Source organism: Cibotium barometz, chromosome 20, assembly GCF_041138505.1.
Source record: "Cibotium barometz isolate CiBa-2024 chromosome 20, ASM4113850v1, whole genome shotgun sequence".
NCBI lineage: Eukaryota > Viridiplantae > Streptophyta > Polypodiopsida > Cyatheales > Cibotiaceae > Cibotium > Cibotium barometz.
The window spans coordinates 25,147,377-25,173,047 of record NC_141065.1 but is presented as its reverse complement, the minus strand read 5'-3'; the positions used below and the strand labels follow the sequence as shown (position 1 = coordinate 25,173,047).

At 44.2% G+C, this 25,671-nt stretch overlaps 1 protein-coding gene across 35 annotated transcripts in view; it reads right to left on the bottom strand.

Moving 5' to 3' along the window:
- The window catches only part of LOC147627695 (pre-mRNA-processing protein 40A-like), a 76,962-nt gene extending 54,028 nt beyond the window's left edge, over positions 1 to 22,934 (bottom strand). For 24 of the 35 annotated variants that reach the window (XR_015268293.1, XR_015268295.1, XR_015268294.1 and 21 more), the window contains exons 1-21: positions 22,633 to 22,934; positions 21,647 to 21,729; positions 21,448 to 21,525; positions 21,018 to 21,353; positions 20,705 to 20,908; positions 20,489 to 20,565; positions 20,232 to 20,301; positions 14,299 to 14,351; positions 14,039 to 14,096; positions 13,652 to 13,935; positions 13,476 to 13,569; positions 10,795 to 10,902; positions 10,581 to 10,649; positions 10,430 to 10,507; positions 10,257 to 10,343; positions 10,124 to 10,158; positions 5,860 to 5,965; positions 5,689 to 5,769; positions 5,522 to 5,614; positions 5,380 to 5,433; positions 4,863 to 4,979 (exon numbers count right to left, since the gene is read on the bottom strand). Coding sequence is in view for 12 of the 35 variants with exons in the window: in XM_086814637.1 (XP_086670763.1) it covers positions 4,863 to 4,979; positions 5,380 to 5,433; positions 5,522 to 5,614; positions 5,689 to 5,769; positions 5,860 to 5,965; positions 10,124 to 10,158; positions 10,257 to 10,343; positions 10,430 to 10,507; positions 10,581 to 10,649; positions 10,795 to 10,902; positions 13,476 to 13,569; positions 13,652 to 13,935; positions 14,039 to 14,096; positions 14,299 to 14,351; positions 20,232 to 20,301; positions 20,489 to 20,565; positions 20,705 to 20,908; positions 21,018 to 21,353; positions 21,448 to 21,525; positions 21,647 to 21,729; positions 22,633 to 22,714 (2,247 nt within the window). In the remaining 23 variants the exon portion in view is untranslated. The remainder of the gene's footprint in view (positions 1 to 4,862; positions 4,980 to 5,379; positions 5,434 to 5,521; positions 5,615 to 5,688; positions 5,770 to 5,859; positions 5,966 to 10,123; positions 10,159 to 10,256; positions 10,344 to 10,429; positions 10,508 to 10,580; positions 10,650 to 10,794; positions 10,903 to 13,475; positions 13,570 to 13,651; positions 13,936 to 14,038; positions 14,097 to 14,298; positions 14,352 to 20,231; positions 20,302 to 20,488; positions 20,566 to 20,704; positions 20,909 to 21,017; positions 21,354 to 21,447; positions 21,526 to 21,646; positions 21,730 to 22,632) is intronic. The other 11 variants (XR_015268306.1, XR_015268308.1, XR_015268298.1 and 8 more) reach the window with 1 other exon arrangement.
- Positions 22,935 to 25,671: the final 2,737 nt, after the last annotated feature.

Genomic DNA, 25,671 nt, shown 5'->3' with positions numbered 1-25,671 from the left:
GCCGTGTGGTGAAAAGCCCTCCATGTATCTAGGCCTCTCTATAAATCCATCATCAGTGATACTCATGAAGTGATCTCTGTAGTATAGCATTTTTGGTGGAAGAGGCTGTGTTGGCGATATCCATGTCTCTCGTGTATAGAGCTGCCATAGGTCTTGTCTCAATACTTTGTTCCTCTCACTATGAGAGAGACGGATATGTGGTGCATCCTTGTCATACTGGAATGGTGGTAGATGATCCATGTCTAGGCCATGCTGTGAGAACCAATGTGTGACCTGTGCATACCATGATCCTCTGTCTCCTGCCTCAGCCAGCTATCTAGATGCCTCAAAAGCTCTGTATGACAATCTGTCCTGTGGCATCTCTCTGAATCTGTCTAGCAGGCATATAGTCTGGAATATGGCCTCTACCATCATAGGAGGTGCAGCAAACTCTGCTCAGATAATGTCATGAGGTACTGACGGTTTGCTGCGTATCATGCGTGCCATCATGAGGGCCTGTGGTCTCTCTATCTGTGTCCACCAATGGGTAGCAAGGCCTGGTGCCCATACCGCTGCTCCATACATCAGTGCCGGTGTGACTAATGTGGCAAATAGCCACCCCTTCGTCCGAGGCTCCTGAAAATGCGCCTGGTGGAACTGTCTCTCTAGCATAGCCAATGCTGCATATCCCCGTGTCAATCTAGCTCTGGCTGCTGAACCCATGGTGAAGCGCGTGGCTGCTGCAGAGAAGGTAACCCCTAGGTACACGTATGATGTCACCACCTCCACCTGGCGTCCTGCGAGAGTGAATGTCAGCTGACTCCTGCCTTGTCTCGATGTATGAAAGACCATAACCTTGGTTTTCCCAAGGTTCACAGTAAGACCCCTCTGTGTGCAGAAATCATCGAGTGCATGTAGATGCTACTGTAGACCTCCTGGAGACTCAGACACTAATACAATATTATCAACATAAAGCATAATATGTACTGAGGTACCTGCTAGATCAACTCCATCTCCGCCTCCTCGTGTAATGAAGTCAGCCACCTCATCAATGTATAACCCAAATAGCGTGGGGGAAAGTGGGCATCCTTGCTTCACACCAATGGTGCTAGCAATAGTCTCGGACATACCTCCTGGGCATCTGACTCGCCCAAAAACCTGCTCATATAATGCATAGATGCCCCATGTCATATCTGCTAGTATGCCAAGAGACTGCAAGCACTGAAAGAGCCTCTCTCGTGGTACTGTGTCAAATGCCTTGCGAAAATCCACAAAGCAGCAATAGAGCTTTCTCTTCCTCACTTTGGCCTGATCAATCATACATCTCAAAGTGAATACATGGTCATTGGTAGAGAAAGCTCTCCTGAAGCTGTCTGCCCTGATGAGCGTAAACCTGCTCGCTCAGTATATAAGCTAAGCTCTTGCTCCAACACTGAACCATAGAGTTTGGCCAACACGTGGCCAACCATAACCGTCCTGTAGTTGCTCGGATCGAGCATATCCCCTGTTTTGTGGATCGGCACAATGGTGTGCATCGTCCACTCCGCAGGCAAACCCTCTGCTAGTGCCCTGTTAAATAGGTGTGCAAGAAAAGGAGCCAAAGAATCTACTGCATATATGAGATGCTCACCCTATAGGCCCATATGGTCGGCGGCCCCTCCATGCTGTAGGCGGCGGATAGCTTCCTTTACCATCGAGTGGGTAAAGAAGCTAGCTGTGGTAGGTCGAGGCTCCTGTGGCTGAGGTATAGGTGACTGCTGTGGGGCGTGGTATAGGCTCTCTGCATATGTGTGCCATGTCTATGGGTCTGCAATGGGTGCCGATGTCCGGGGCTCTCTGAAGTGCCGCCATGAGATAGGGCTATCTCTACTCATGAAGAAATGGAAGATCTCTAGCTCCTGTATCTCTGCAAAGGCCCGCCTTTTGCGGCGAGTAAGTCTCCTCCTCTCTCTCCTCGACTCCTGCTCTGTGATGGCTCCCAAGGCTCTCTGTATGCGGAGTCGTGAGTATAGGGCTCTGCACTCGTCATCATACCATCTGTTCTGGGGCATAGTCCCAGATCTCGCAGGCTCTCCTGAGTGGACACGATGTGGGAAGCTCTATAATGCAGCCGTGTGTAGGAGTGATGCCAGCTGGGCTGTAATGGTATCCATAGGTGCCAAGGGATCCATGAGTAGGAGCCTATCCTCTACTCTGCCAGTGTATATGTCTGCCATGTCATGTGTGAAGTAGATGGTAGTGTGTGGCGTCGGTATGTGGGGGGCTGGTGATACCGGTGATCCGGCTAGTGAAAATGCCAAGTATGTATGATCTGCCCCAATAGGACGAGGTGGGATGGAGAATGAGGTGACAAGCTGTGATGCCTCCAAAGACCCCATAATGTAGTCTACCACTGTGCCTCCGGTCCGTGTATGACTCCCATGTGGGAAGCATGTCAGCCCTCCTGATCCCGGCCACTGTAGCATCCCGTTATAAATAACGAGACGATGCCTGGCTCCCAACTCTAGTAAGTGGTCCCCATAATGTCCTCTGTCTTGTCCAGTGTCCTCTGATGCCCGACTAGCCCCTATCTCCTCTGGATCCACAGGGTGGAGGATCTCCATGTCATCATAGTCATACACCTCACAGTGTCTGCTGTGTGTGTGGGCATTGAAGTCACCCGTAAGAAATACTTCCCCGAGGGTAGAATAATGCATAATCTCCTCTGACAGACAAGTGTATGGCGAGGCTCCTATCTCCTCCTCCTGTGGCATGTCCTCTGTAATGTTATATGAGGATCCTGATGGAGGAAAGTAACATAGAGCTATGTATATAACCCTGTCCTGTGAGAGCTGTAAGCTGATCCACATGTATCTGGCCTCTGGATCCTGTGCTACCACTCTCAGTCTCCCCTGTAGCTCCCGTCAGAATAGAACTGCTACCCCCCCCGACCCTCTCGAGGTACCCTGGGCGTGTGGTCCTCCTGTATGCTGACTCCCAATGGAATCCCTCTACTCGAGGTAGCCCTCTCTCTGGGCTCTGATGTGTCTCTGTCAGAAGTATGATGTCTCTCCCCACCATAACATGCTCCAGTCGTCCAGGCTGCACCCATAGTGAACCATTACAGTTCCATACTGCCATGTGTATCTCTGCCAGTGGCCTGGTCTGTGTCCCATAGGCCCCAAACCGCTAATCCATGGGCCGGCCATTAATGATGACCAACCATCTCGATAGAAGGCCTCCTTGCCTTCTCTGCTCGCGTGTAAGAGTCATGGCATGCAAGCTCTCCTATGCTCTATCTGCATCCTCGTGAGATCATCATCCAAGAAAATAGGAGCTCCCTCTAAGCCTCGTAGTATGACCCTCTTCCTCATGAAGGTGACCCTCTCCGTCTCTCTTGCAAACTGTAGGATGAGGGCTCGCTTGCGTGTTGAGTCTTTCCCAACTCTCCATGCTTTGGTGAAGGGGAGAGGGTCCTCTTCCCTGTAGCCTAGCTTCATGCATAGAAGCTGTCCATCTTTCTCGGGAGTGGAGTTGTGTGTCTCGGCTATACCTGTGACTCGAATGTTGAGGCGGCGGGCATGCCTCATCTTCTCCTCCTCAATGGTGGTGGAATGATTTGATGTTCTTCCCTTTGAGTCTCCTCCCTCACTTCTTTGCGGATGTTCTTCTTCACCACCTCAACCCATCCTGACTGCTTGGCTTCGAGTTTTCCCTCCATGTCCTTTGTGATCTCCTTGGAGATCTCTTCTTTGATGGCCGTGAGAGTGTTCTCATTGATCTCCCCTTCTTCCTTCTCGGTGTTCTTGACGGCTACCAGTTCCACTTTCAATGCACTCACCTCCTCCTTGAGTGCTGTGTTCTCTTGTTCAAGGCCTGTGACCCGTGCTTCGAGGGCCATGATGTGCCGATGTAGTTTGTTCTCCACCTCATTGAGGTTGGAATCGGATGTCTTCTTGTTCTCCTTGATTAGTGCCTTCATTGCCGTCTCGAGGGCCTCGAGTTTCTCTTGGAGACTCGGGGCCATTCCTCGAGATTACTCTGCAGCCCTTCCCACAGGCAGGCAGGGAGGAGAGAGAGAGAGAGAGAGAGAGAGAGAGAGAGTTATGTTGTTGCCTTGGGGGCCTGAGCAAGGGTGGGTGGGGAAAGGGCGGCACAGGGCCTACCGGACAGGTAGGTGGGCCAGCATAGCGCCAGCAAGGCGGAAGGGCTACTTGGCGGCAGTAGCGAACAGGGAACAGAAGCGGCGAAGCGGGCGGCGGGGGGTGGCTACGCACAGAGGCGCGAAGCGAACAGGGAGCAGGGAACAGAAGCGGCGAAGCGGGGGCGAAACAGCGAACAAGGAGAGGGCGGCGGAAGCGAAGAGAGAGAGAGAGAGAGAGAGAGAGAGAGAGAGAGAGAACTATAACGCCTTCAAAAGACCCAACGAATCTATGAGACCAAAAAGGTAGTACATTGTATCCATCATGAATACTAAATCATGGAAAAGAAAAACTGTACAAAACTAGCTACATAAGCTAGAGTAACCATGTGATGATACATTATGACAGTATGTGGTCATACAATGAGACAATCCTCCTCCAAAATAGAGTGCAAAATAGAGAGAAAGGGAGCATAGAGTGAGGACAAGAAGAAAATTGGAGATGCTATTTTGGAAATTTTCTAAGAGCCTATTTTGAAAAAACCGGATCCCTAAGTAAGGGCTACAATAAATTATTGCTATATGATGACAATATGTGGTCATACAATGACATCATCCTCCTCCAAAATACAGCGCAAAATAGAGAGAGAAAGGGAGAGTAGAGGAGAGACAGAAAGAAAAAAACTGGAGATGCTATTTTCTAAAAACCTAATTTGAAAAAATCGGAATCCCTAAGTAAAGTCTACAATAAATTATTGCTCACCATCACAATGTAGTCCCGCCAAGGCACGCGAGCAGTCAGTAAACCAGATGCCCTATGATCCTCCATCAACTTCCTGAAATCATCCCTGTTCTTCCGTTCCTTTCTTCGTTGTTGCTCCTATATTTATTCAATGACCATTAGACAAAGATACACCCTACTGCAGAGACTTTACAAGACGATTGATAGAGACAAAGAAGTATCATCTTTGAGGCAGAAACAAGTCGCAAAAAGTATTACATGCAGTTCAAAAGCTGCTTTCACTCTCATAATCATAATACTTGGAGAGCCAATTAATGTTTTCAAATGCAAGCATTACGAACGCAAAATACTGAAAACACGCCAGTGAGACTCTGCCCTGACAGGAACTGCCTGCTCTCACGAGGGAGAGTAGGGGATGATGAATCATAATTTCATGCTAATCCATGTGCTTGGAGAAGGAGACAGGATACAAGAGTCGCAGAAAAAAGCAACTAATTGAACCATGGGCCGTAACATCCCTACAAAATATTGTTTTTACCTTCTGGGTTTTCATTTCTTCGTCTTCTGCTTTCTCCAAATCACGAACATACTCCTGAAAAACAACTCTATAAGAGACATTTATTTTCAAAAACGCTAAAACATCTGGAAGCAACTTGCAAATGAATTTATTTAAGTAAAACCTGGAAAACATCCATGCGGTCAGTTTTATTCAGGCGAGCACATCTTTCATCATCCTCAAGCCTATCGAAAACTTTCCTCCACTGGGTACCAGCCTGAGACAAGCCATTGTTGAATGAGACAAAATCTTAAAGGAAACCAGCACATTAAAGGTGGAAGCTTTGGATACCTTAATGAAATCACAGGATTCCAAGAACTTCCGATATTCAGCTAGATTTTTCTTCCTGTCCTCCCGTGTCCTCTCTTTTTCCTGGTGGCAGGTGAAGTTCAATTTGAGTTAAGCATCTAATGACAAGTGCCAAGAGACTAATTTCGGAAAAAGGAGGTTGGTACAGCATACTTTAGCCTCTAATTCAACCAGGTAATCTTCAAAAAGTTCCTCCCGCTCACGATCCTTCTCAACAGCACGAAACCTCGGATCCTCAGCAAGGAGAGCTGCAGCCTTGCTGCATAAAAATAAGAAGATGCAGTAATAAAGAAAAACTTTTAATAAAAAACATGTAAAAGGTAGCCCACGATAATCACAGCAATTACAAAGTTCCTCTTGTGCATGAGGGGATAGTATCTGCTCGGAGCATAACCGTAAAACAACAATTTAACGTACTTCCCCCCTCCTCTTCAATTCACGTCCTTGTGAATGCATAAGGAGACAAGCCTATGTAAGCGAATCCTCGAGTCCGGACGTTTGTCCATAGCGTCTACTCAAGTCTACTGCCTCTTACCTAGACTAGTGTAAGACTCCTCTAGTAGACCTTGCTAACAAAGAGACAAGCCTATGTAAGCGAATCCTCGGGTCCAGACATTTGTCCATAACATCTACTCAAGTCTACTGCCTCTTACCTAGACTAGTGTAAGACTCCTCTGGTAGACCTTGCTAACAAAGAGACAAGCCTATGTAAGCGAATCCTCGGGTCTAGACATCTGTCCGTAGCATCTACTCAAGTCTACTGCCTCTTACCTAGACCAGTGTAAGACTCCTGTGGTTCCAATTGCTTACTATTAATCCAATTCTCATCCAAGAGCTAAATTCTAATAGAACATCCAATCTTAAACTGCAGCAAGCTCTACCATAACAAGAGCATAACTCACCTATCATACCAAATGGCGTCCTACATTAGTTGTCGGCAAACACTTACTCCACTAAATGCACAAACAAGTCCTAGTGCTATGTACTTCCACAGCAATATTCTAGCCACAAGATATCGCTTGTCCAATCCTCATCTCAGATTGGACAGAGATTGTGTTTTTACACATAACCGGTAGATGTTCGCGTCTCTTTACGGCTACCATACAACTCCCCATTAGTTTCTGTATATAATCAATGACCTCGAACAGCATAAAGACAACTTATGGCTTCCAAGTACTTTCACCCCACCAAATTCCAAATTGGAATGAACTTAAGGTTACCAAAGCTCCACCCAATCCCCTTAATAGAGATCCTAAAGGACAATGGTTATAACATATTCCAATTTTCACCCTTAACATGTCCATGGGTTACACCCCATCGAACATGTGGAACTACGTCCACCCTAGGGTATCTTTGACCATTGTGAGATCCAACCACACATACAAAGTCAATGTTTCAAATGGTCAAACCGTCAACTAGTCTAGACATTCAATCTTAAGAGCGAGAAGTTTCAAACTTCTCACCTCTTTCATGTACAATTCCGAGGCTGCCTCATGCATCAATATCATTTGGCCATCACAAGAGAGAGTGCAATGATGTCGCCCTTTTTGCAGCATCGTTGCCAAGAGACCGTCACCTAGAGCGATGGCCAGAAGATAGTCGGTGAAGCCAAGCGTCTTTGATGTTGAGTTCCGGTGCTGCCGGAACGCCTCAAGGTGGTGTTGCCACCTTTAATATCCACGGAAGTGACGGTTGATGCGGAAGGCATCAGTTTTGCCATTTTGTGTCAATTTTTTAAAAAGCCCCAAAAAATAAGAGCATATGACCCTTCAATTTATGTCAGTTTGGCTGGGAAGTGCCAACTTTGAACTCACTACACCACACTTTAATTTTGGCTCTGGAGATCAATTTTGGCAAAACCCCCAAATTTTGGGCTTATTGCAGCTTCAATTTTTAATGCAAACTGGCAATTTTGCAAAAGCCCCAAAATTTTCGGGCTGTTGTGTAGGTTTAATGTGATGCTAATAGCTAAATTTTTCAAAAAGTCCCAAATTTGATGCTAATGTGGCACACTACAAGTATGGGCTGCAGATGATGCCGAGAGGGCGGCGGGCCACAGCAGGGCTGCCACGTACATGCCTGAGACGACTGACTATTGGAGCAAGTGGGGCGGAACACTATTAACGAGAGGCTCTGTGCAGGCAGCGGAAATGGCAGCAGGAAAAGTTGCGTCACAGCACCATCAGAGGTGACCACAGCGAGGTTGGTGAAGCTGCATATGCTCACGTGGAGGACAAGTGGCACAGACAGAGGGGCGCTGCTGGTCGAAGCACTGGCCACGAAGAAAGAGTGGAGATGGGAAAGATGATGCGCGAACGGGAGTAGAGGCACTGGCGCAGAGAAGTCGACATGGAGGAGAGGCGAGGCCGGGGGGAGGGGGGGGGGGGGAGGACAGGGCGGAAGTGCAAAAAATGGCCATGCCCGGGTAAGGACCTCCCACAGCTAGTGCCACCAAAAGGGCAGGCGGCTCAGCCAGGCTCCCCCCCCCCCTCCGGGTCCGCCCAACCAGCCGTCGAGCTGGTGGCGCAAATGGGCTGAAGTCGGCCGAGACGGTGGCGTGAAGGTGGAGATGGCGGGGGCAAGGTGGATCCAGGGTGGACAATGTGTGAAGCAGGCAGTGATGACAAGGTGGATCCAAGGGGGACGGTACGTGAGGCAAGCAGGAGCAGCTCTAATACCAAATAAAGGCTGTACAAAGCTAGGATCAGCACAAGTATGCAGCTATGGTGGGTGATAGGTTAAGGCCGTGGTGTTGGTGTGTGTGTGGAGAGTGAGAGAGACAGAAATAAAATGAAATGAAATGTCATATTAGCGTCTTCAAAAGGCCAGAATGACCTATGAGACAAAAGTTACAATCAAAGGTCCGATACAAGCTGTTTGTGGAACAAGAAAGATAATATAAAGCTGAAATAACTGAAGTAAATCCTCAAAGAATAGATAGGGGAAGAGCACCTAAACTAAAGAGGGGTACAATCACATCAGTGATAGCATCCCGCGGGGGAGGCGGGCGGAGAAACTCTCGCATGGGACGTTGTAGCATGAGGCCAATCTCATCCGAGGTAAAGTGCCTGGCAGGCCTCTGCTGGTGCCTGGCTATGATCATCTGTATCCTCCAGTGCATACGAGATCTCCTACTCGGTCCTCTGGACCTCGGACGTCTGGCTCTTCTAAGCTGTAGCGCCCGATCACGTGTCACTCCTCGAGAGGCGGCTCTCAGTGTAGATGCTAAGGGAGTCAGGGGTTGAGCAGTGACTTGCAAAGTAATACTGACGTAGTCGGTCAAATGTCTCTGTACTGGTCCTCTGATCATGGAAGAAGTGCAGAGTTGTCCAATAACACATCTAATGCCATGTGAGAGGTGTGTGCCCATGTATCTCGGGCGTATGATGAACCCGTCCTCAGTGGTATGGAGAAGATGATCTCTATAGAAAGCCATCTTCATCCCTAACTCTTGTGTCGGTGTTCTTAGTGTCCAACCTGGTGAGAGAGAGAGAGAGAGAGAGAGAGAGAGAGAGAGAGAGAAAAGCACCCTTGCTTTAGTTTTGACATTTGTGCTTTTCGAAAAGCGAGGGCTTAAAATTAAGCCCCTTCCCGCTTTAGCACCAAAAAAAACTCACTTATGCTCTGTTTTTCTCATGCGTTTCCCTGCTTTATCATTCACGCCTCCTTTTGGCCTTCCTTCTCCCACATAGCCGACTACATCCCTAAGTGCGCATCCAGCCCATCCTCATTGTTTTTAAGCATGCTTTATTCTTATGTTTAGCCTACTATCATTAGCGCTACAAGCCATACTTGGCAGCCACTTTCTTGCGCTCAAAGCTCTGCTTTCCTTGCGCATCAATCTGGCTGCCCAGGCTATCAGCTTGACCTGTGCAACCTGCCTGAGCTCCTTCCTCTGCTGCTCAGTGCGTTTATTTATAAGCTTTCCTACTTTCTTTCAGCCATTATTAGCCCTAGGCTATTAATTATAAGCTCTTAGCCGATCTAGACCTCATCTTCAGAGCGCCCTCAAGTTCCCCACCCCCAGCTAAGCCAATAACCCTATCTTAGGTTAACCCTAACCCTAATCTTGGGTTAACCCTAACCCTAACATTGGGTTAGTACACGACCCTAGCCCTAACCCTAGGCATGTCCGGATGTGACAAGTTCCCTTCCTATATCCCCCCTCCAGCCTCAACTGCCCTCGCATTTCTGACATTTCATCATCACTAACACCACTCCTATTACAGAAACCCTCTTAGCTTCGTAACTGTGCAGCCTCAGCCCCATTGGATTTATATGTCTGACTTCTTTCAGACATGTGGCCTATCCACCAGGATTGTACAGAAAGAGAGGAAGTATATTAAGCAGGTTGTGAAACCCATACAAACAAGAGTGCACAGACCAAATTAACAGAAAACTGGGAAAGAAGCAGAACCTCCATCTCATTTTTGAACTTAGCTCCTTAGATTCCTGCAAATAAACAGTCCCAAAAAGTGAGTGAGAGGCACTAGACATCTTGACTTAAGCTTCAAAGACAAGTAGCACACCAGTTCATTACAATTTCCTACCTGCATCATGATTATGAATTCTTCTCTCGCTTTTTTTTGTCTAACACGTCTCTCTTCTGCTTCCTGCTTCTTTCTATGAGCTAGGAACTGCAAAGACAGTCTCAAAAGCTGTTAATCAATCACTTAAACTGTGCAGTTTGAGTTAAAATAAGATGTGGTTATGGAGTCATCACCTCATTGAAAGCCTGCTTTCGCTCTCCCAATGTTTTAAGAGCACCATAACGTTTGTCATTGATAATAACTCGCATTGCCTGAAACAGAGTCTTTTAACACACTACAAAATAAAATTAACACCTGATCATCTTTTGGAGAAAATTCACCTACCTGCTCCCATGTCCAGTCTGATTCAACATGTAAAGCTTCCAAAAGCTCTTTGAATGCATTCTTAGCCTCCTGAAGGCAAAACCATGGAGGAAGCTTATGCCTTAAATAGATTCCCAAAACCATGGAGGAGGCTTATGCATTCTTTCAGTAGCAGCAGGCATATAAAGTCACAAGCATCAAATTTTGACGTGTAGATTTTTTCCAGAGTCCTTACCGCTTTGTTTGCATAAACTGTTGCCTCATCAGCAGCTGGGACAGGTTTATCCTCAATGAAAGGAGTCACATTAACCTTTCCTGCCGAGGGCATTGCTTTTTTTGCCTCCTTACAATGATCCAAAAAATGATAAAAGTTAGAGAACAGCTCTTTGGATCATATTTGATATGGAAGAAAACAATCATAACCACCTTGGCCACCTCAAACTACATGACCAAAGCAGACCGTAACAATATTGCAATGGGGTAAAGCAGTCAATTGTAAAATGAAGCACTTGTAAGTGTTTATATGTAAAAGGAGTGTGATTTAAAAAGAGCCTACTCCAGATCTTCATGCCATCAGCTTCTTCATGTTAGCATGACAAAGTGCTACAAATATTACTCCCATCATCAGAACCCATGTGAAGGTGTAATTCATGAGCACCTAAGTAGTCACAACTACAGCGTGTGGGTCTCAATCAAGTTCTGTCCATGAACAGATATAGAACTCCCACACTCTCTGGTGTGGGAGCAGGGTGTGGTAACCAACATGCACAGATAATCAAATAATCAACAAATTATGCCCCAGTTTTACCAGCCACAGTTGTAAAAGGAGGACTAAGCAAGCAACAAAAGGGATCAAGCTTGAAACTGCAAAATGATAACCATGCACTCACAGGTGTGCAAGAGAATGACTCCACAAGCCCAAGCGGTTCACAGTGATCTGCAATATTTGCAGGCTGTGGTGCTACTCACCCTGCCACTACCCGACTCCACAAGCCCAAGCAGTTCACAGTGATCTGCTAATATTCGCAGGCTGTGGTGCTACTCACCCTGCCACTACCCTATTCCCCTCTATCTGTCATCTAGAAAGGTTGAAAAGCTTATTGCTTTTGTATTTTCAAGTCTCAACATTAAGAGCATATACAAATGGATATTGACAAAGTGTACTCTTGTCTAAACTCTAGCCTCACAATTTTAGCCAGGAGTGGAGAGCCTTCCCATGATTGCAATATAATGGAGTAAATAGGTTTTCTAGACTTTTGTGAATCGTGAACTAAATGTCTTATAGTTATATCTCAAAGTCTGAATGTCAAGATCTCAAAAAACCTGTTAGACATTTTCAAAGCAGCTTACAAGATCCAAATGCTGATGCCCACATGAATTTCATGACCCGCATGGATATGCACAGAAGCCCAAATGGATTTATTGAGCATATGCATAGAGGTCTTATAGACACATTATTTCATTTGGGCCTCTACGCACCAAGACAATGCTAGAAAACATGGCAGTAGCCATTTTAAGGAAACCAGAATCACATACATGACATGAAAAACAGTCAATGGCCTCCTGCCCAGCTGAATTTGATTCAAAAACACAGTGTGCAAGTTCTTTGTTGTCATGACACACCTAAGCCTTCAGTTTAAACTACTTGTGAGACAAAACACAGCATAACCAATTGAATAATCACAGTAAGGACTTGAAGTGTCATCTTGGCCATCAAAGCAAGTAGTTGCAAAGCTGCTATATTATACAAAAGAATGCAAAAACATGCATATGCTTCAGTATTTTACTGAGGTGCTAAGGGGGGAAACACGTTACTCCGAAAACTCCAGCTTCTCTGTCAAAGCCAACTGCCAAACCAGCAGAACCCTGCTCCTACAGCTCCATGGGAATTGATCAAATGGTCTCTTACTTCATAAATTATTCAGATGTCTCTGATCACTCTCTCATCTTTGCACCTGCTAGTTAGCGAGAAAGTTGTACACAGGCACGCCCATGGATAAAAACAACACCCTGAAAACCTGAAATTTAAGCTGCCTTTACTTTTCAATGCAATTATTCTGCAATTTGATAGTGTACCTTAAATTTATTAAAAACAAGGCAGCACTCCCATATCAGATAAACACAACACTGCCTCAAGTATCATTGTAACAGGCAAGATAGTAAGCTTTGCTGATTCTACGAATAAGAAAAGAAGTTCCTTAGCCTTCATGATACATTGCCTGAATTCAGGGGTTTCCTCAGAGGAAGGGTACATGATAAGAGTCTGGAGCCCTAGACCAATGAATGAGGTGGACAACTGGAGGAGAGTACAAAAGGGAGCCCCGAGAGGTCATAGGCATTCTCCTCCAACTGGCCACCTCATCAACTAGTCTAACCCTCTAGACACCCTATTGAATAACCAATTTTAGGGGATACAAGTAAATACAGGTGACACATCATATAACACTTCAAACCCACAGTGCAACTTAAACGAGCACTTTAATGGCTAAAAGACTACATTAGTCAAGGCTTTTATGTACAAATTAACGAATTTTGATTCCCAGTGTTTGAATTTGCACATAGCTTGGAGATGAGAGACATAGAACTGCTGAAATGAGCACAACACTACCTAGGTACCATTACAGCAAGAGCCATGCTAAACCTACAAACAAGATCGGCAATTCCCTTAGAGATGTTTAATAATTAAGAGACTTCAATAGTCAAGGCCTTTGATTTCTGTTTTTCTTCCCCTGATCATGCACGCCAACCTGATTTAAAGTTTATCTCAAGGAAAGCCAGTTCAATTAAGCATATCCAGCCCTAGCGATTAGGGCTAACTTCTTCATGTCACATTTATGTGCAAGAATATTCAAAGACAGAGGTATACTTGGCTCAGACTCAAAACATGGAAAGCAGATAATTGTACATTGAGAATACCTCCATATCTTGAACTGATGCTTCATCCACCAACATGACCTTGTTTCCTGAATTCTGGTCGGCGTCAGATTTGATACCAGTCTCTGCATTTGCTCTGAAACAACCCATTCATTTATCACTGAGGCAGGTCGGTACACAAAACTTCTTCAAACAAAATACACCTGAAGAGCATTTACATTGTCACATCAATGTCCGCTGATGGAGGAGTCTCGACACTCAAAGGAGCAGCCTCTACTGCTACAGTGGGAGCAGCGTCTACTGTTACAGTAGTTACAGCGATTGGAGAAGAAGACTTTGATAATGCTGGAGCCGATGTGGACAAAATGACTGAAGCAGGGCTAGGTGACATCGTTAATGCTGGTGAAGGAGACACAGCAGCCAGGACAGGAACCACTTCTGTGATCGGTGTGATCGGTGTCAATGGAGGGTTAGCAGCCTTCTCCGCTTGCTCCCGAGCTGTCTGTTGACACATACGGATCCAAAGTGGGACATCTGAAGACCTATACAGAGAACCAAGGTGCTAACATCCAAAAATTTATAAGAAAAACACTTCTTTACGGAACCTTCATTTCTTCAGGCATAGTCCATTTTGACTGTTTTGTGAGCTTGTTGTAGTAGTACCTGGAGACATGCAGCAAGCTTTTTACTTTACTGATTCAATGCCAGACGAGTCACCAATCCCCAATCCTTAGCTATTGTAAAAGACCAGAGGGTAAGGGACTTTATAGACAGATCCCCGACCCAAGATCCCCCCTCCAGTCCCTCTAGACAGGGATCTGTCTGGAAAGACCCCAAGAAGAGGGAATTGTTAAATATAGCTTACTTTCTTCCATCCGCTACCGTATATTCTTTCCAAACTGTCGAAGCATCTGCCCGCTGCAAGTCAGCACAACAAGTTATTCATGGAATCTAACAACAAAGAATAACATGGAAGAGACAAACTCAAGACCATTTCAAAGAGCACATATCAATCAATGTGCTTAACAAGCACACTATTCCTAGCTGGACATCACAGTGGAAAACTTCCTCTAAGCCCATGGCACTCCCAGTTAAGCTAAATGCATCTAGTGCATAGTTGCCAGGTGTTTCATGAAACACGTTGCAAAATGTTTCAAAACTGTTATGTACCTTTACAACACATTTTCAAGGCGGGGTTAAAGTGCCCAAAAAAACTCCCATAAATTGTCTAGAAACATGCTAAAATCTCTGTTAATATATAGAACTTGCAAAATTTGCTTGTCTTTGTAAATTTCCATCATGAAAATCAAACATTTTGCATTCACAAACCTGATTCCTGATTCTCATTTAAGATTTTAATAGAGCTACAAATAGAGAATCTAGATCCCAAACTTCACTTTACATTGTCTCTAAGGTGTGTTTTCTTTGTTTTCTTATATGAGGCACATTCCTATTTAATAACAACCCCTTTTTTTAATAGACAAGGAGATGAAGACAAAGGTATGACGTTTTCAAAAGAATTCGTAGTTTTCCCAAGGTATGAAACGAGTTTCATTGCAACTATGGGGGAAAGCACAATTGTAAGTGACTATTAAACTCCTTTTCAAAACCCATAAATTGGACATGGAAGGAGGACCATTGTTGCATGCACACGGAAGCCTTGTTGTACTGATCCACAGCCCTAAGCATGATTAAGAACATTGATGCTAATTAACACAAGATTAAGATAGAGGAGAGAGAAGAAGAGAGAGATTAGGTGTCAAGTTTTCATGGTACAAAAAGGAAACTTGATGCTTTTTAATAGACAAGGAGATGAAGACAAAGGTATGACGTTTTCGAAACATTTCGTAGTTTTCCCAAGGTATGAAACGAGTTTCATTGCAACTATGGGGGAAAACACAATTGTGAGTGACTATTAAACTCCTTTTCAAAACCCATAAATTGGGCATGGAAGGAGGACCAATGTTGCATGCACGGAAGCCTTGTTGTACTGATCCACAGCCCTAAGCATGATTAATAACATTGATGCTAATTAACACAAGATTAAGACAGAGGAGAGAGAGTGAGAGAGAACTTTTTTTAACGTCGTAGGAAACTATCCCAAGAGACCAAATTGATCTATCCGACAAGATTTGAACTCAAGACCTTTGATTCAAGAGGGAAGACAGAGGAGAGAGAAGAAGAGAGAGATAAGGTGTCAAGTTTTCATGGTACAAAAAGGTAACTAGATGCTTGTACATGATGTAGGGCTATGGTCAGCCCCATAGGGGTGACCTAGGCCCCTTCTATATATGCTCTACTACTGCTATGAATGAGGAATGACTGAATGACTGAGCAGTGAATGATTCTGATGAATACTGATTTATGCTTATATATGTGGGTGGAACAGCAGTCGGCCAGCTATGAAGCTGTCAGCCTGTTTGTCTGGACGATTTAAATGTTTTAATGCTGCATTTTGATCTGTATGATGCCCAACACCTGCTGGCCTTCAGCTGGACAGCTCCCCAACTGCTGCACACAGGAATGTTGCCAGCCGACAGGCCTCCTGTGCCTTATATGCTGATGCTATATTAACAATGTGATGTTGCTGATGGTTCTATTGCTGATGAAGATGATGGTTCTGATGATGATGAAGAAGATGATGGTTCTGATGCTTTGCTACTGATGATGATGTTGACCTAATTGCTGCACTAATCAAGGATTAAGCCAGTTCATGCTGAAGATTAGCCATGGCATACATGACAACTGCTCTTGAAAGTGCAGGCTACTTTGCAAGGGGAAGCATAAAATTAGAGCACAATATGCCCAAAAAATGTGAATAGGGATTGTGATAGATGTGTGAGCCATGTAGCATCTAATTCACAAACCATTGAATGGAAGAGATCAAGCTGAATCAGCTGATACTCATCAAAAATCATATGCGCACTACTATATTGGCACCTATTCTACAAAAGGTGTCCATCACATGCATCAGCTCCAACGCTCATGCATAGTCACAAAAAGCGTTTCTTCTATTTTATGGACGAAACGGAGAGGTTTCGAAGTGACACTTATCAAATCAAGTTGGAGAAAAGTGGGAATTTAAGGAAAACATAGAAAAATTTCAACAATTGGGTGTGAAATCTGATGCGATTGAGGTAGAAAGTAAGAACCCGGGATTCATAAATTGGGGAAAAATGAAAAAGTAGGAAATTGCAAGAGTTGGGATGAAGGATGAAGTATAAAATTAAAATTTATAAATTGGAAAAAAGTAATGAACTGAAGAGCTAGTGGAACACTTGTAAGAAATTTCAACAAACGGATGTGAAATTAACCAAGAAGTCAAATTTGGGTAAAATGGTGTTTCGACCATTGAGGTTGAGGAGCGCGTAATCCAGGACCCCCTGGGGGAGGATAGCGTCGAGCCCAAACTTGATGGGTGCTCATGCCTTTGCCAACCGATGACAATGGGGTTGTCAAGTGGTGTCAGGAGGCTTTTGCTAAGTGGGATTCAAGTCTGAATTCCCACACATTGGTTACTTCAAAAATCGCTAAATAGTCTTCGCGGCACAAACCCTAAGTTGTGATGTTTATTTTCAAGTACTTTTTTTGTACAATCCCTAATTAGAAATCTTTGATTTTTCGAGGTCTTTGTCGAACTGTGATGGAATCTAATTTGTTGCATGCTCTTACTTTTCCACATGGGTGGATAGTTCTTTTTAAAACGGTGAAGAGATCATACTAAGTTTTACCATGAACACCTCATGTTATCCAAATAGCAACTAGGTGGCAGGGAAGGAAGTCTTGCTAGAAATTGGCATAGCCCAAGACAAGGTGCGGAGTTAGGCAGTCTTGTGGTGATGGTCATAATCCAAAATGCCAAGGCCGAGGTTTTCAGATCACCAATAGAGTGAAACCGGGGAGAAGGATTCAGGTGTGAACATGGTGGTATCTTTCATCCTTGACTTTGCATGGAATAGATTGACCCTCAAGTTGGCCTAAGGTTTGACCTTGGTGTTCACAAACAAGGGAATTCGGTTACTTCAAGGGTGGGTTGTAAGGGGGAAAGTTGGCCATTCGTTGGCTATTAGGCCTTACCCAGGGAAGCAGGAGAGCAATAGTGGCTTAAAAGGAAACATGGCTAAGCGATGGCATTAACACAATGAAGAGAGATAAAATACGAATCAAAACAGTAGAAAAAAAATGATTGAAATGCTTGCCTAATTTTTCATTGAAGTGAGTGCCTTTAAATAGGCTCCATACATGTTGCTAATACAACTTGATTAATGTTAATAATGCTTGATTAGGTGCCCATGATTCTCTCCACCTCTTCCTTGATTGTAGGCATCCCTAAATCAACTCCCTGAATCTGGCAGAGGTTGATGCCATGTTGACTTCTTCCTTGTGGTTACTTTATGTATTTTATATGTTCCCTTTTACAAGAGTGTGTTCACATGCACAAATACAAGAGCCCTTAGTAAGAGGTTGTTCACACACAAATCTATTGTACTTTGATAAGGCTTGTATTTCAACAACCCCTGGCAGAGGTTGATGCCCTATTGACTTTTGCCTTGTGGTTACTTTATGGATTTTATCTGCTCCCTTTTGTAGGAGTGTGTTCACATGCACAAATTCAAGAACCCTTTGTAAGAGATTGTTGACACACAAATTTATTGTACTTTGATAAGACTTGTATTTCAACACCCCCCTCAAGCGTTATCCTCATACACACTTCATTTGGATAAATTTATACCTACTATGATAAAGTTTCTCTAGAAGTTGTGTCTTGTTCAGTCCTTGGGGTATGGTTACCGATATTACAGTCATTTTGTTGTAGACCAAAGGCCCAAGAGTCTTCATACTCTGCAAAGTTTGCATCTTCTTTGGAGGTTTCTTCTTCTTCCTTTTTTGTGATGTTGGCTTGTGCTTTGTGATAGAAATCTTTCTCGTGGCTTTTCAACAGTGCTTACGAGGCTTTTTAGCATAACAATCTTTATCTGTGTGATTATTTCTACCACAGATTGAGCTTACCTTTGAAGTTCTTTTTTTTGTAGGAGGAGTTGTCTCCTCTTGTTGGCCTTGATTTGTACTTCTTTTCTTCCTCCTCGAAGGAGGTGATGACTCCTTCCAAGGTGAGACTTGGGAGATTCTTCCGTGTCGTGATGAGGTTGCCAATGGGATCTTCTAGCATGGCCTTGATCAAGACTGCCACTGCTACATCTTCCTCCACATTAGCTTTATGGGCTCCTAGCTGGTTCATCGGGGACTTCATTTTATTCATATGAGCGTCAAAGCTCTCATGTGACTGCATCAGTAAACCATAGAACTCAATCTACAAAGAAACTTTTGAGGGGTCAAATGGAAAGCCGTTGAATAAAGTTACGATAAAGAATAGGTATTCTCTTCCCAGTGCAGATGACTTGATAGATAGGTTGTAGGGTGCTGCCTATTTTACGAAGATTGACCAAACTTCGGGCTGCCTTGCGACTAAAGCACTACTAGAGAGCTTGGCTGGGAATAATGTATGCACAAGATAGGAGTCTCAAGCACGCATATTTCTACACTATTCTATGACTGTATTCTAGAGAGAATGAGATGATTTATGCCATGGATAAGGGGCTGCTTAAATATGGGTTCGGCTGCTAATCGGTCCAAATAGGCTGATGTCGGCTAACAACCGCAGAAATTTAGCATTAAATGCTGTAAATCAGAACATTGCTTTCAAACGTGGTGTATGCGTTCCTGGCTGCTGGCCAACTACATCTACACCTGCCAACTAGATATCCCAAGCCTCTAGAAGGCTGAAAACTGGATCTTAAGGCTTTTGTATGCCTTCTCTTAGGTATGCCTTCGCTTAGGTATGGCCAATGGTGGCCCACGAGAACAGGCCTAGACCTTTGTTAAACCTAACTGCTTTCTATATGCAAGCTATGCTAGGCTGACTTATATGCACTAACTGTTTTCCAAGTGGCAGCTTGAAATGACCCACGTAGCTCGTGCCTGACATGTCCCTGGACTAGGGCTCACAATGGGTCACCACATACGACAAACATTCCTAAAAAAGGGTACTACTTCTCTACAAGTATGGCACTGATAATAAGCCAGTGTGTCATATTGCACTGCAGTGCACGGGTGCATGTGACACAAGGCATCCCCAAGCCCCATGGACATTTATAGGCAATAAATCCACACAATGTCCACACCGTAAAACAGTTTCACATGCACAATCATTTCCCATTAATCAAGCAGGAAGGGTATGAATGACAAACAAGTGGTCGAGGACAATCTCCCATCTTCTAGAGCTTGTATCAAGTAACTCATCAAGTAAGGGATCAAGCTAATCAGAGTGCTCAAAGCAAGCCTATGCTCTGAATACATAAGCATGGAATAACGCGATAGGACTCTGCAGTCGTTGCTACGTAAGTCGATCCTCCCAGGGGAAGGGGTCTCAATCCAGCTCTCGTTTGCTAGGGTGCCTCACGCTCCCCAAGGGGGGCGGAAGGTTTATCAAGCGGCCCCGTGCACCGACGACACAGGGGGACACCCACTCGATGGGCGCAGGGGGCACCACGGGGGGGGGGGCGTGTCCCTCTCCCCGCATCCCATCGTGCAGCAGATGGGTTGCCACATAGCTTCATATACAAATAACCATACATGAGACTAAATAGGCTACCACACGTGCATGTAGACCACACCTCAGGTAGCTCACACAAAATATACAAAGTTTAACTCTACTCGTGTGAAAGGGACCTAAAACTTATTCTATACAAAGTCACTTCTATGCTCCAAACAAAGAGTACTATTTGTATAAGAACTCACCTCAACAGGAGTCATCAGCTCAAAAGGTTTTTCCCAGCTCGAATGCCTTGTCCTTCTGTTGTAATAATACCTGCGAACTCCCCCAGTGTAGCAAAAGATTATTTTTTTAAAAAAAATCTAGTAACCGATAGGTCATGAGAGCAAAGCCCTGGGGCAGAGAGCAGGAAGGGAGACCCTTTACATGCACGTGCGTGCATATCTGTCTGTCTGTCAAGACTCCAAAACAATTTGAACACCACCGGCATTAGTTAACTTACCGTCTGCCATCCGGAGCAATGTGCTCCTGCCAATCTGATTGAGAAGGAAATGAAGGAACCACAGGACCTGTCTGTCCCTGGTTAAGAACCAAGTTGCAATACAGGTAGTTCAGACCCCAAAACAAACTATTAGAACAGACTGAAACAAGCTGAAATTATAAAAATACAAGCAAGCATATCCCATACATCCTGCATCCCCAGTGGAAAAATTCTTACCAAGACTGAGTTCACTGTAAGAGAATTTTGCTGACCCGTTTGTCCTATTTGTGGAGGACCCGTAGCAGTTGTTTGGCTTGAAGCCACAGACCATGGCTGTGTCATGGACCGTGGGGCTTGGACTTGCTGCTGTGTTGCTGACGCTTGAATCGGTGCAGGAGTAACCCCAAAATTTTGATGAGAATATGCTGTAGATGCAGCAAACTGCAACTCACACACGCACACACCACCTTGTAAGCTTCACAGGTTCCTAAAACATTGGCACAATATGACTGCATCAAATTAAAATACCATCTTAAAATCATGGTCTTACAGTGAAACTAGGAGGCGGTGTGATTCTCACTGCCCCTAGAGGTGGGAAGCTCAGCGGCTGAGACTGTTGTGGCACTTGTATAGGCCTGCCTGACGATGGTCTCTGCTGCTGATTAAAAGAAATCCCTTGGGATGGTGGTAAAACTTGTGGATATTGTGTGGCTTGTGGTTGAAGTGCAGAAGCATTTGGAGGACCCACTCCAGGCATATTTGATCGGTGCATAGTCATGTTAGGCCCTATGCTTGGAGGAGGGACCACTGCTGATCGAATTTGTGGACTGCTAGACGGAAGGAAAACTTGACCAGGCTGCGGCTGCAGTGGGGCTGCTGGTCTAAACTGTATTAGCACAAAATAAAACACTAATTATCAAGATCAACATCCACGCACTAAGATTACAGAAATCTAAACATGGTCAATGACATGCAAATACCTGCATCTGCAGAGCAGCAGCATATCCTGGAGCTGGCCCTAGGGCACTTGAAGCACCTAAAGCAGGCGGATGTGGAGGCTGAACACCATATACAATCAGCAACTTAGAGACTTACTCATATATATCGAGAACATCCAACTGAGCAAACAAGTAACTCTACATTACATCCAAACCATGAGGTTTTGGAAGACAAGTGTACCATCGGTCCTGTGGATATCGAATTGCCTGAAAGAGGAGCCTGTGGTGCGGGAGGAGGGCCAGACACATTTGATACAATAGGTCCTGCAAATCAGATACGAGCTTTGAATCAAGTTAAACATGAAGCCCTAGGAGATACTCTGTTCTAATATAAAGGCCTGGCTCAAGAAGCTCCAGGAAGCATAGATTACATACTATAATACATCATCATGTGGTCTGTGTGAATCTGAGTGCGAAAACACGTATCAACAACTTCTTCTAATCGAAGCGCAGACTCTAAACTTGTATACACTAACAAATCCTCGCAATCCTACATCCACTCACGAGTCAAAAGTCAAAATATTTCTGGACAAACAACCCCTCTTGTACTTTGGCATTCTTGAGTCTTGTCATTTCTGGCTCCTCTGCATCTAGAAATAGCTAAAAACGGCCCCAAAATGCATGTGTGTCTTGGACACAACTTGATAATAAGGCGAGGCAGACACTGTGAATACTTTATGGGGATTTGCCGCCATCACCACGGTGCAACCTTGAGAGACCTTGACATGTTTTCTTATGAGAATGTGTCCACATAACTGTTCAGCTCTACATATGGCATAGATAAATCACCATGCTGAGTTTCTATCGCATACCATACGGCCAATAGGGTTTGTCACAATAAGCTGAAGTAGTAAGGATTTGCATAACCTACTAACTTCTTGCATATCCAGCCGTCTGATGACAATGCAGTAGAGCCAACATAGAGAGACTTGGCACGACTACTCGTGTAAAGGGGCAAAAATGCAAGGGCAAAACTCAATGGAAAGTCCGTAACCAGCCCTCTCAGCCAAGAAGGCAATGCTATCCAAAAAATGTGGAGGAGGTGATCAGGGCTGTGCTTGAAAAAAGAGAGGTCAAATTGCATGCTCTGAGGTCCAAAACCAGCCCTCTCAACCGAGAAATAGGCATAAACATAGAAAGAAAACAATGCAAAGGCAAGAAGCCTACCTTGCATCCATGGCGGAGGAGCAAGTCCGCGGCCACGACCAGCACCAAGATCAGCAGAAGGAGGGGGGGGCATGCCCGTCATAGCCAAAACCCTAGTTTTGTAGCTTCCTGTGTTTTTCCCTTCTGCTTCTTCCTCTTTCTTCTAATCTGCCCTCTTCAAACCAAAGAGAGTCCTCCTCACTACAGAGAGCCGATTGCAGGCACACAGAGACAGAGGGAAGGGTTTTTGACAAGAACATTTGCGTCGTGAGATGCTTTTAAGAAATTATAAGTTCACATTCATAATAGACTGAATCACTCTAAATTTTGAGGGTACTCCTTATTTCGTGTACTTCAACGAGTACCTTCTTGTTTTTTTTGGATCAACGAGTACTTTTAACAAGTTGATTTTGGTGATCACTAGCCTACTTCCAATGACTAGTTTTGGTTTGATGATTTTGTGTTCACTAAGTGTTATTAACACACACACTCTCCCTCTCTCTCTCTCTCTCTCTCTCTCTCTCTCTCTCCATGGACCCGTCTAGGTTCGAGTCTTCCCCATCGATTGGTCTCTCTAGATCATTAAGTCGACGTAAAGCCTCTCTCCTCTCTCGCACACAAACATCACCACACCCACTAGCCACCCTCTTCACAATCGAGTCGGATACCAAGACCATCTAAGGACTCAACCATGGTAAGGCATAAGAGCCTCTCGCTCAACTCTTTTAATAAGTCTATTTGCTAGGGCATTTTTAAAATCGATCAGAGAGCATCATCATACACATCTAGACAAGGGACCTAATGAACCCTCAAAATTCGTGAGCTTATATGGTTAGCCAGCCAAGGTTTTTGCATCAAGAGTGGGGACATACTTTTTTTGCAAGTGTAATTTTTTTCACCATTTTGTGATGTGAGGAGGAGATGTGGCCATAATTGAACTCGCGTCTAGGAGGAGAAAGGGTACCACCTTATCCACTCAGCTATTGTCCCCACCTCTCATAGTGGAGACGTATTTGAGTGAGTGGGTGGAGTGCCCGAAGTTTGAGCCAAGGGCCATGCATGCTTGGCGAGACCATCTACTTGGTGGATTTTTCATGCTATAGGTATGGTTAAAGAACACACAAACTTAAGTGTGGTATACACAAGCCCAAATTTTCATATGAATGAGAAAAACTCACCAGGTGTCTTTTACATGCCTAAAGAGGCAATGTTTTCATGTGCGTTTTAGTATTAAACAAGCTATCTCATATTTGACTACTTGGTCCAACATGAATCTATGTATGAAGCACCTTTTTTTGTGGTAAACCTCACATCACAAGAATAGAGCTTGATAAAAAGATTGAAAGTTATGATGTTTCTTACATCTTATTTGCACAAGAAACCTTTTATCCCATAGTACGTTGTTTTATTTTTCTAACAGAGTTTACAGGTCCCCCACTCCACACAAAATGCCTTGTTTCAACTAGTCAATTCACATACAAAGGGTGTAGCTTTGGAAACATGACAAAGGGCATGAAATGACTCTCATAATTGGCTTTTTCTTCGTCCATGCAATTGGCTTCAAAGAAAGTGGACAATTGTTGGTATGTTAAAGCATCGAGATGGATTAGAACACTGGTCTCTCCATATACACACTACCACCCTAGTTAGGCACATTCACGGGTTACTTAACAAGAGTATGACTCAAAAGATCCCTGCCACCATAGGGAGTCCTTGTCACATCCTTGTCACATCCTTTCCAAATAGCTAGTTGCCTCTAAACACTCTAGGATTGAAATAAAAAAACCAAGGACCTTTAGAATGGCAATCATTCATAAAGATCACAAGGGACCCAAAGAGAAATTAAAGATGTGTTCATATAAAGGGATCAACTCATAGCCCCTCAAGGGATGAGATTCTCATGCATCTTTGTAACCCATTACCTTAACATAGTGTGAGGCCTCCAAGAAGTAGAGTATGTAGAATATGCATAAAAATCAATAAGCCATAAGGCACATAACATGATCACATTTCCATTTCATTTTATTTTTATTATGATTGGATATGATAGGCATCATCATCCCCTGAGGTTGTCACTCTTTAAGGAATTCATTTATCACCTATGTTCAAGCCCCTAATAAAAAAACCCTTTTATAGATTAGATGTGATAGGCATCCATCAAACGTTCCTCCAATGTTATTAGAAATTGTTGTTCTAGACTAATCTCAGGTTTCTGATGAATTAACAACTTTCCTCCCTCGAGTATGTCACTTTTTAAGCAATGCTTCTATCACATCTATTCAAGCTGTTGGATGAGGGAGTGGATGCTCTACACACACCTCCTTTTATAGATTAGATGTGATAGGCATCCTCCCTCGAGTATGTCACTCTTTAAGCAATGCTTCTATCACATGTATTCAAGCTATTGGATGAGGGAGTAGATGCTCTACACACACACACACACACACACACACACACACACACACACACACACCACACACACACAGAGTCATATCGAGCTCAAAGAGCGAGAGAGACGAGATGTGATAACTGGAAGCACTTGATACAATGCTAATAAATGAGTGGAGTATGAGATACTTGTAGTCCTAGGCCTGACGTACCCAACACCCAACACACTAGAGTGTGTTCACATGGGGAAAAAACCCCTGCCAGCACAAGGTAAAAAGTGCTCGTGTATAAGACTGTTCACATTAGGACTTCCTGGAGGCCAACGGTTAATAAAGCCCCCTAAAGTGAATGGTGTGAATGTGTACATGGTGTAGCAAACTACCCTGGTAGAGGTAATAAGTTTAAAGCTTTGTGGAAAGCTTGGTAAACCCATCTGTCACATTGTCTTGTGTAGGCACGTAAGTCAAGGCTATCTCTCCTGCATAGAGCCTTACCCTAACATAATAATAACATACCTCAATGTGCTATGTCCATGCATGAAGAATCAAATTTCACGCTACTACTAGTGCACTCTGACTATCAATGAAAATGGTGGTAGAAGATGCTTGTCTAATACCAAGATCTGCCAATAGACAGCGGAGCCCTACACACTCCATAGTGAAAATGGCAGTA